General features: G+C 39.9%; 1 protein-coding gene across 1 annotated transcript; it reads right to left on the reverse strand.

Annotated features, from left to right (window-relative positions):
• Positions 1-1,812: 1,812 nt before the first annotated feature.
• MAL2 (mal, T-cell differentiation protein 2) lies at positions 1,813-10,386 on the reverse strand. Its single transcript, XM_009321689.1, has 4 exons — positions 10,325-10,386; positions 9,560-9,758; positions 4,331-4,489; positions 1,813-1,898 (listed from the first exon to the last, which is right to left on the reverse strand). The coding sequence occupies exons 1-4, from the start codon at positions 10,384-10,386 to the stop codon at positions 1,827-1,829; spliced, it is 492 nt and encodes a 163-aa protein (XP_009319964.1). The 3' UTR covers positions 1,813-1,826.
• Positions 10,387-11,700: the final 1,314 nt, after the last annotated feature.

Raw genomic sequence — 11,700 nt, forward strand, 5'->3', positions numbered from 1 at the left:
GCCCATCAATCCAGCCTGTCCAGGTCCCTCTGCAGAACCTTCCTACCCTCAAGCAGATCAACACTCCCACACAACTTGGTGTCATCTGCAAACTTGCTGAGGATGCACTCAATCCCCTCGTCCAGCTCATTGATAAAGATATGAAACAGAACTGGCCCCAATACTGAGCCCTGGGGAACACCGCTTGTGACCGCCCGCCAACTGGATTGAACTCCCTTCACCACAACTCTCTGGGCCCAGCCGTCCAGACAGTTTTTTACCCAGCGAAGAGTACGCCCGTTCACGCCATGAGCAGCCAGCTTCTCTAGGAGAATGCTGTGGGAAACGGTGTCAAAGGCTTTACTAAAGTCTAGGTAGACCACATCCACAGCCTCTCCCTCATCCACTAAGTGGGTCACCTTGTCATAGAAGGAGATCGGGTTAGTCAAGCAGGACCTGCCTTTCATAAACCCATGCTGACTGGGCCTGATCACCTGGTTGTCCTGCACGTGCCGCGTGATGGCACTCAAGATGATCTGCTCCATAACCTTCCCTGGCACCAAGGTCAGACTGACAGGCCTGTAGTTCCCCGGATCCTCCTTCCAGCCTTTCTTGCAGATGGGCATCACATTTGCTAACCTCCAGTCATCTGGGACCTCCCTGGTTAGCCAGGACTGCTGATAAATGATGGAAAGTGGCTTGATAAGCACTTCCACCAGCATAATATCGCATGTCATTATAGAACAGGGATACTCAATTGAGGCTCAATTAAACTTCATCTGTGCCAAAAGCAAACTCCACAGTGGGTAGACCGCTTTGCATGCCACTGCTTTCAGTAAGATGTTGCATAGGCATCTGTCCAAATAAAAACACCTTTACAACACTGCAGGCTTAGAATGCAACAAATAACACACTGCAAGAATTGAGGTCAGACATTTTTCACCATTTGGTAACATTCCATTCAAATGATATTGACTCACATAAAAAGTAACAAATGCAGCACTTGAAGTAACAAAAACAAAGCTGTACTCCAACAAAGTAAAACAGTGCAAATATTCCTGTTAAACAAAAATATACCATGTATATACACACACAACACAAATGCACTGTTTTGTTTTGCAGTATAAATAGACGTGATTAAGCTAAATTCCTAAAACTAATGAACTACTGACTGACAGTCCCAAACAGTTTCCATCTATAAGGAATACAGTAAGCTTTAAGGATCAGATGACCATGGCTGGATATGGCTACAAAAGAGTATCAAAAGATTTCACTGGATGGATATTTAAAATATTTTCTCTGTACATCAAAGTTAATAATATATATACTAAGTTGGTATCACAAAATCAGCTTGGGCTCTGATCATGCAAGGAGCAGCACACAGAAAACCCATGACTCTACAAGGAGCCTCAAGGCTCTACCTGTGTGGAATGCACTGTAACGCTGCAAAACACTTAAGGCCCAATCCCAGGACTTAACAAGGGGCGAGCTTTTTAGCTGCCTGTGCAGTTAACATGTTGGTTTAGTTTCCATTTTCTTCCTCTTCTGATTTAGCACTAGAATTCTGTTATCTGCTAAAGACACATCCATTTATCCCTGAACTCTATAATACCATACAATGAGTATGCTTCTAATGAGCACACAATAAAAGTAAAAATTAGAAAGGGAAGAGACGGAAACTTGTTTTCTGTTACGGAAATCCTGATTAGGGGTTATTTGCATTTCAGCACTTTAAAACAGATTTTAAGCAAAATAAGTCTTTTTGGAATTAGATTACAGTAAAACAGACAAGTAGCACTTAATTTGATCTGAAGTGGAACACTCAGGCATTAACCTCTCTTCAACTGCTATAGCCTCCATCTTCTTAATGCCAGGGCTGTGCTGCAACCGTAACAAACAACTGTTGCAAAAGCAAAAATCTAGAGGAGCAGGGAAAAAGAGAAGAAAAAAGAAAAAAGTGAGTCATACATTATATTGTTCTACATTTTTTTTCCTATTCTAAATGAATACAGGAACACAAATGATTCAAAAGTTACCTCCCCCAGCCGAAATGCTTAAGGTAAAGATAGGTTTGGGATCCTCTGAAGTTTTCTTATGAACCTCTCTGTTATAACCCCAAGTTATTGCTCTTAACTTACTTGCTTGCTTCAGAAGACATTTTGAAATAGAATATGAAACAGAATGTCTGCATAAGTTATGGTACAAAGTAATCGTGTGTGTATGTACACCATGTATTTCAGTTTTCTCTTATCTAGACTGACCAAACATTAATCTCAGATTTGTTTCCAAGTGAATGCCTTTACCAGCAAACTACTAAGAAGACATCGCTCTAAACAGCAGAACTCTTTTACTTGCAGAAATACAAAACCAGCTTCAAATCTGGCCGCCTTGATCAGATAACCAGCCATTAGAACAACTTCCTGAGAAATGCCAGGAAGTTGCTATTGCTCAAGGACTGAACTGAATAGATTTGAACTGAAGGTCATGCCACAGCAAACTTGAATATATAATGTAAACCAGAAGGAAAAAATGAGAAACTGAATTGCTGAAAAAAAGTTTCTCGTATTGTCCAGTGCTAATGGTGGATTTTGTCTCTTAGAACATACGAATTCAATCATGTCTTAACAACCTATCCCTTGCTTTCCATACAAGTGTTAATTTGACAATTGAAGTTTTGAATAGATGCTACACTGTAGAACTATCACCCATCTAAAACAAACATATATTTTTAATCACAGTATACAAAAGTAATTTTAAAAGAAAAAAATGTTAGCAACCTTTTATTTTTTTCCATGTAGATCACAGGACTGTTTTAATGAAGTGTTTCAAAGGATTACAATTTTTTTCTGTATGTCCTGACTTTCTAATTATATACTTTTGGAAAAAATGCAGAGGCACTAAAGACTACAGTTATCTGATTCATCATTTCCCAGTATCTCTTAATTAAAAACACTGAGGCAAGTTACAAAAGAGTCTCCTCCTCCCCTATCTTGACAGGGATTTGAGGGGCTTGAAGAACTGAATTCTCCCTTGGAAAAATAGTATGGAAGGGGGAAAGGGTCTTTTGGAGTCCCCAGTAACCTGTTGTCAGGCAAAATGACTGAAGTGACCATATATTCAGTGAGATCTGAACACACCGAACAAAGATTGAAGAGCTGTACTTAAGGGTAGAATTTGAGATACTTGCTTAGTATAAAGCCCTCCCTTAGGTCAGGCACAGCTATGAGACAAGTTCTGTCCTTGTGCCATAGGGCCATACAGGGATCAGATGTGCTTGAGTGTGTTACTGGCAAGTGGGTAATGGCGAGGCACTCTGGACTTCAAGACTGACATGCCCACCTCACCCCTTCAGAGACTGGCTTGCCAAAGCAAAAGGCCTTTCCTTCTTATTCTCCTCTTGCAGAGAGGATGTGAACTTTACACGTTACATTCATCTGTTTTTATCTTCAGATAAAAGGTGTTTACTGTGCAAAATTTATGGTGTATTTAGTTTTAAGGACAACAGATACCCACAGAGGGTTTTAGAAGCTTAATAAATATATACAGTTCCCTGAGGTATGCAAGACCCTCTGGATGGTACAAAAAAGTAAGAGCAGTAGTTTCGGTTCTTCAAGTTAAGCCTACTGGCACACCTCTAAGTAGAGGGCACACCTCTAAGCAGAGGGCTGGATGCCCTTCAGGAGTCCAGCCAGGGAGAAAGCTAGAGCCTGGTATATTTTCTGACTCAGCTATGCACACCCACATCACCAGATACAGTGATTCAGCGATGATGCAACTACAGTGAGAAAAATGCAGTCTGAGCTTAGGCTATCAATAAAAGCACTCTAATCCTTGCCATAAGAGACAGCAGGGCCCATACAGATAACTTCTATGCCTGATGTAGTAAGTACATATCTGGAGCTTCACAAGGAGCTAGTCCAAGGTTTTTTTCCCATGGCATGTTCAGGACTATCTAAATGGTATAAAAAAAGCAACTGAAAGTTTGAGCACAGGCATGAAATTCACACCTGATGCTTTGATGAAGACTCAGTTGTTACATTTTTCTTCTATTCTAATAACCAACATTGCTTTTACAAAATATCTCGTCTAAAAATTATAAGCTGTAGTGATCATATATTTAAAACACTATAGTGAAGAGTAGCAACTGAGCAGCTATCACGTTAGCATCAGCTTATTTCAATATTTTTTGCATGTCACTGTTAGACACTATTTGCTGCTCTTGAAGACAATCCTTTCTCTCAGCGCTCCTCTTTCTACTCCAGCTTGCGGTTAAGTTCCCAAGTTGAATGGTTGGCTACAAGGGCTTACAACAGGCTTCTGTTCCCCAGATACAAATATATGAAATACATACCGAGGCTGCTATGCTTATGTTATATTCATGATCAGCTAGAATCTTCTCTTGTGTGGTGGAATTGAATTTGCGGGGAAAGTGATGCAGAGATGTAGTGGCTGCTTGCAGTAGAAAAGCTCCAAAATAAAAGACAAAAGTAACCCCATGGAAAAGAAAATCCTGAAAAGCAAATAACAGAATCAGTCTGGGCTGCAATACATATCTAATTCTTCTAGTCTCAGTACAAATGAAACCCAACACTGAAACATGAAACGAGCACTGATAACAATAAATTTAGATAAGCAGTGTTAAATCCATCCGAGAGCTTAACCTGGACGTGTTTTCGCAGCTGCTTGCAATTATAAGCAACTCACTAACATAATTAGTCATAAAGGGCAACTCTCCCTCTCCCCAAACCCTATATTCTTTCAAATTAAGAGGCATGTGCTCATCTATATGTACATATGCTGACCTTTTAGATCACTTTAAAGCTATTAGAGCTTACAGAACTCTCCCTTCATATGGCTTAGATAAAAAAGAAGGGACATACAGGCCAACTTTTATCACAATTTAAGCAGTACAATACAAGCTTGCAGTCCCCCAAATCCCTTCTCAGCTATAACCTAAGCTCCAGAAGTCCCCCCTCCATGCTTAAATTTTGCTCTGTAAATGCCCAGAAACACCTCAGCCTTGACACAGCTTAAGTTTACTTCCTGATACAATCAGAATCCAAGAACTGAGGCATTTCCTCAACTCTCTCTGACTTGGCTCTACCCAAAATACAGTAATTTGGAAGTACTTCATGATACTATGGAATAAAATGCCTGAGACTTGAGAGGACAGGAGTTAGGATTTACTTTAAACATGCTTCTCTCCTGGCTTTCTCTAGGTGATTCCTTCCTCTGTGGTGAATGCTAGCTGAACACAAGGTTTAAACATCTAACTCTCATTTCTGGATTCTATTACTGGAGCACATGGAAAAGCAGCTCTGGTGCCTAAATCTCTTTGTGGGTTGTATTTCAGAGTCCGGTGTTCCACGCAGCAAGATCCAAGACATGTTCCAGTACAGTTCTAAAATGTCTGAAATATTCTTCCAACATCTCCTCTGTTGTTGAGTCTGCAAAGCTGACACTTGCATTGCACTCAGTTCCTGAGTCCATACAGCATATACTTTGTATCTATACCTACGCAGGTCTGGAAAAGCCATAGACACAATTTTAAAAATTATACACAAGTATTTGTACGTTTTATGATATTCACGTTATATAGTCTATCTCCATGAATTCTTTATGCACTTTTAATTCACTTGAGTGCAATGGACTATCAGTATGCCAAGAGTGAGAACCCAGGGTACACCATGTGTGAGTCCATCACAACAGCAGACAGCATTCATATGGTGTGTGCAACATCCTTACCTACTGACTGGTATCAAAGTGAGAATGCGCTGCATTTCCCTGCTTAGTTTCTTCGTAGATGTGAGATTTTCCTTTAATTGAAAGAATTTTCTTTTCAAACTCATCAGTTGTTCCATATTTGACAGCAGCTAAAGCTACTTAAATCACGCCCTAGTCAGTTTTGGTAAGTTACAATATAAGCTGCTACTACAGTTTCCCATTCCACTTAGATCAGGAAATAATTTTCTCTTAATTAAGAATCATTTGATCATTTGAGGTTAGGTCATAGAGTGTACTGCTTTTCTTAATGACTGCTAATTACTTGGAATCCAAGTTTTGGCAAAACAGCTGCAGTAATTCCCAACTTCTGGTTTTCCATCCTGGCTGGGTTGTTGGGATTTTTTTCCATTTTTTAAAAACAATTACTTCCTCTTGGAACATCACCAGTAGGCCCCACTGACATCAACAGAACTGAGAAGATAAGGGAGCAGAGGGTGGCTTCCTGACCTAGCCGGATAGCCTTTATGTGCTAGGCTTGCCAGATCTCAAGCTTTGGGCATAAGACACATTCCCTCAGTCTCCAGCTCTGCTGTAACATCTGTACCTCATAGAAGAAAATAGTAGGGATCTACTCCAGCATGAGAGTGCTGAAGCATCGGAGAAGCTGCAGTGCTCTGCTGCAGCTGGGGGAGGCACTTCTCCCCACCAGACACTGTTGTGGCTCCCCCCTGCTCGCTCGAGCTGGCAGACAGACACGCACGTCTTTCATGCTACCACCTAGGCGCACCATGTCAGACTGCATGCATGTGTGTGTTCACTGTGTGACAAATACTGGACCCCATATCACGGCCTGACATACCCATTTCATAGCACAGGATTCCAGCAACTTGAAAGGTCTGTGTAAACCCATGGGTAATTAAGGACATCCATTATTCTTGGGCTGCTAAATACCTAGCGTGCAATTATGTCAGTGTTACCAGCTGTACACTTTTGGCACCACTGCTCATGAAAGAGCACAAATAGCTCCATGAGGAAGACAGTGCTGACTGCGTACAGGAGAGGTATTTTCAGAAGACAAACTCCTTCATTTCCTTCATTCTCCTGCCAAACCCTCTAATTTCCTTCTCCTGGCAGCAATTACAGTGAAGCTATGTAGCATCAGTAAGGTTTCACATTCGTATGGTTATGGTTTCTGTGACCAAAAACCCCAAGATCTTATGAGGGAGGGTTTTTTGTTTTTTAGTAATTGTTAGCATGGTGCCTAACTCTCCCTTGCCTCCACACTTGTACAACCATTGAAACTTCATACAAAGCGTATATAAAACACTACCAGATCTGCACGATACGTTAGTTCACATCTAATTTTGTAAATGAGTGTGTTGTGAGTCAGGCTGTAAAGGACAGTATTTGTCATACCATCTGGTTTAATACAGTGAGGTACAGAGTGATGTACCTCCATAAGGTCCACATTTTCCCCCATCTTTTCACTGTGTAGCATCTTATTTTTTAAGTATCTGTATTAGTATCAATGGAGCTACTTATGACATAAGATATTATTAAATACAGGGCTGTGAGAATCCCATGCTATTTTTCAAACTTAGATTTAAACTCCTGGAGTTTTAAAACACATTTGTTCATGAATCTCTACATGAAGCTATAATACTCCAATATAACTAAGCCATGACTCTTCCCATTTTTGACCTAATCTAATGACCTGTAGCTTCTGAGTTCTATTGTAAATTTAATTTATGAAATAGCAAAAACCATGTATTTATCTAAATACATACCAACCTAAAACAAACAGGTACACCTTTTTATTTATAGTAATAAAAATAGTTTTAGTGTTTCTAGTAATTATTTATTTGCAACAGAAGGTAAAAAATCCTTGTGAAGTGCTGCTAAAGGGTTTAGTGCCAACAAGTTACAGAACATTTGGGTACCTGAAAAAATAGTGGTCAAATGATCTATCCACTGTTATTTTTGTTGACAGCTGTAAGGGACTGGATTTCAGCTACCATATTAGAGATAAAACTATTCACTCTGCATTTACTTAAGATGTTGACTTAGTTATGACAGCTTTTTAGATTAAGTTTCAGAGTCCCACAGATGCATATGTCAGCAATTTCCTGACATAGAAAGTTTTTCAGTAGTTTATCATATACAAGGGGAAAAAAATTCACGTTACAACAAATCACTGCCAGCATCAAGTAGCCAACGTGTAAGACACACTTACACAATGATTATAAGATGAACATTTGTATAGCATTTTCAATCTATAAAAGGCTATGCCATCACCCAGCAACTCTTAAATAGATGCATGATTGTAAATTGGCAAACAGTTTCAATGAAACCCAGGACACTATTAATTTACTTAAGTTATGCACATGCTCAGGGGCTTTGTTGCATCATAACTTGTGAGGATGTCACAGCATAAATCCCTGTAAAGGTCTCTGTAATTGTAACTCATCATTAGCCTAATTACTGCCTGTATTGTGCTGGAAAGCTGACACTGTATGTATGTGTCTTCACTATCAAAGTGCTAAAGTTTGTTTTAATAGAATCCGGTCTGTTACCACTGATGGGCTTTGAAGTTATCAGTTAGAGCCCCAAACTCATGAAGCTCTATGATTTGCTTTAAAGACCTTTCGTTTTAAGGGACTGTCTGTGAATAACTTGAACAGATAAGTAACCACAGATGTCGATACTGAAGCATGCAATTCCAGCTATAATCAAGAAAAGTGTCAACAGGAAAACTAAGCTGCATAGGAGGAAGGTGATCAGCAGTTACAAACAGCCATACTTTAATATTTTAGAAGGTCTGGTCCTTTTGGAAGATTTTTTGGAAATTCCCATTCTGATCACAGTTTTGCCACCTCTTATTATTCACTTCCAGTAATATAAGGGAGATTGATACCATCTCCTGCTCAACTACTTGAGTGCTAAAAACTCAAAGTAAAAAACAGTTAATGACAACAGAGGAGTACATAAATTAGCAGTCAATAACCTGAACTGGAGCCAACAGCTTCCCTTTTTTAATAGGAAGGTACAGTCTGTGAGTACTACTGGCACAAGCCATAACAGTCCATTACAGCAAGAATCAAGTCTTATCTTCACAATGAAGAAAAGCTGAGCAGAGTATAATGCTATTTGTAGTCTCACCAGGCTTCCTCTAAGAAAGATAAATGTTAAGTCTCCTAAAAAGATGTTAAGCTATATCATACTGCAGGTTATGCCGTCTTTGATTACCTAAGGTCTAACAGACACTCACCAATGCTGCCCTAGCTTTAAGGAATTGACCCAGAAGTCAGCAGAAGACTTTCTTAGGAACTGGAAGAGACTTCCTAGGTGCTTTAGTCAAGTCCATACTATCTCAGACAACCACATCACAAAATGTGTTCACAAAATGTATCACTTCCTTTACAACATTAGATGTATCTTTCTACACTTTATTATTCATAGGGTGTTACCACCACTTCTCCAATAGTCACAAAATATTTGCTGATTTCCAGTCCACAATTATTTCTGGCCATTTGAACCAATTTGTTGTCATGCCTTGTTAAACTAGTCCTCTTCCTGCTGCTTATGCGTTTTACATGCTCATGGAGGACAAGTATACTCCTTCGATCAGTTTCAAAAGCTGGGCTCTTTTCAGCCTCCATCATAAAACAGGTCCTGTATTTCCTCCGTCATCCTTGTAGCCCTACTCTTTCTTTTTCCAGTTTTGAATTCCTCCAGTTTGAAAAACCTTCTGCTAAAACAGAAGGCCAGGCATTAAGACTTAGGATCAGTACTTCTCATGAAGTGATTTTCAGTTTATAAAACAAAGGGAATCCTTAAATAAAGAAAAAAATCTTACCGTCTGGTTCCAGTTGACAGCAATTCTATTTGCATAACCGAAGAGGAACACACACAGGAACACAATGGACAGGAACCATGCAGTCACCGCTACAAACATTACCCATCCCTGCAGCAGCGGCAGTGGAATTCGGGTAGAAGCTACCAAAATCCAGACTATTGTTCCAAACAGCTGCAAGGAAAGGAATACAGACGATGAACTGAGAAATAACTTTTATTCAGTCCTTTCTGCCCAAGAACTAATATCACACATCAACATGTCCTCAGATTACTTTTAGGAACCAAGAGGAAACACTTCAAAAGTACTCAGAGAGCCCAAGTGTCGTTCTCAGAAATGATAGGCATTAAGTGGCGGTAAAACGAAGCCACTCTGAAATTCTTAAAAGCTCTTAAAATAGCCTTGAAAATGGGATTTACAAACCCAGGTGACTTGCGTGCTGCTGCTGCAAATTTTACCCTTACTCTTATTTTGAGGGAAATATAAAAATTGTGAGAAGATGATTCGCACCTATACAAATCTCTCTCTATATATACTAAAGTTAGCATGACAAGGATATACATCAGATTTAGATTCAATCTCATAGCGTTTAGTTTTGTAGTCCTAATCAGATGAGATACAGAAAAGAGATGAAACTGCATCCTCTTTTTCAATGCATTTGCAATAAAATGCTGAAAGAGAACACATTAAGCAATAAAGTGAAAGAGAAAGCTAGAATACAGAATAAGGCGAGTTGTAAATTATGTTGTAATGACTAGAAAAACATACAGCTTTCCAGAATTATCATAACTCAGGGAAGAATTCAGCACCACCAATTTTCTTTTCAGCATACTGCTACAGCGAATGAGTGGTGGGGATGCTGTGCTATGATGGACTGATGGAGAATTTATGCACTCTAAGGCTTGCCTGGTTTAATCAACTCTTGGCCTAACAAACGGTACTATCTCTCCCTGCAAATCCTGCCTCTTTATAAAAAAGGATAACTGGAGAAAATGGTAATTGCCATCTCAAGTACATTCATTTATTACAGAAAGCTGTACACAGAATCTTGTATTACAGAAAGCTACACAGCACAACCTGCTGTGTAGTGACAGCTACAATCAATTTCCAAGCAAGTTACTACTTTCCTGTTTAAATCCTAGAGATGTACAACTACAAAGTCAGAGGCTACATTTTCAGATTCAGAGAACTTTCTTTTGAATCAAGGTTGGATGAGAGATACCTTTCAAAACACGCCTGCTATAAAATTAGTTGGTTCCTCTCTCATGTTACATTGCAGCAGCATATATGTAAAGATGCATTGCTAGCCTCAGTTCAAAACTCCCAAGGGTTTATGTATTAGCCTTCAAGTTGTTCTCTAGGGTTCCTTTTTTAGCTGCTGTGAAGAACCAAACTTTCTCTAGTTTCACAAGACTGCAGGTGCAAGTCTGTTGCAACTCAGAGAGCAGATACCGATGGGCAGTGAGGAAGCAGAAAGAAAAGCAGAAAGTGTCTGTTAAACAAAAAGCAGAGACACATGAAATGTTTTCAGTACTTTGAATGTGCAACCTTGTAGGCTTCTTTAAAAATAAATTTAGAAATTTACTGTAGAGACTGCTAATTTGAGCGCCTACTGTCATGCCATTTCCCTCATACTACACCTGTCCACTTCAGCTCGGCTGTCAGATGTATAATAGGTTGGCCAACCTAATTAAGCTTTTGTCCCTACTGACTCAGGGCCTGATTTAGCGCCTGGACTTGTGCTCTGAGCTCTTTGCTTGGGTGCAGTTTTACACCTTGCAGGGCGGGATCCATCTCACAGACTGGGACCCAAGCAGTATTCAGCTCTGACCCCAAGAAAAAAAATATTAATAAAATCAGATGAGTTCTGCCAAGGTTTTGTTTTGTTTTGTTTTGTCCTACTAATTAGTGCCACAGTTCTGCAGAGACTCATACTCAGCTCAAAGGTTCTCAGCCCTACGTACACCAGTAAGGTCTTACATGCACGTGAAATTAAACATACTTGCAGGAGTCTGCATAGGACCCGTAACACACGCACACAGGCAAAAAACAGTGTAACTCTTCATGGTGGATTTTTGGGCCTGGGATTCTGTGTGGCTCTTCCCACCGCTACGGGCCTCCCGGTGCCGCCCGGCCAGGGCGGG

Source organism: Pygoscelis adeliae, unplaced genomic scaffold, assembly GCF_000699105.1.
Source record: "Pygoscelis adeliae isolate BGI_AS28 unplaced genomic scaffold, ASM69910v1 Scaffold111, whole genome shotgun sequence".
Classification (NCBI taxonomy): Eukaryota; Metazoa; Chordata; class Aves; order Sphenisciformes; family Spheniscidae; genus Pygoscelis; species Pygoscelis adeliae.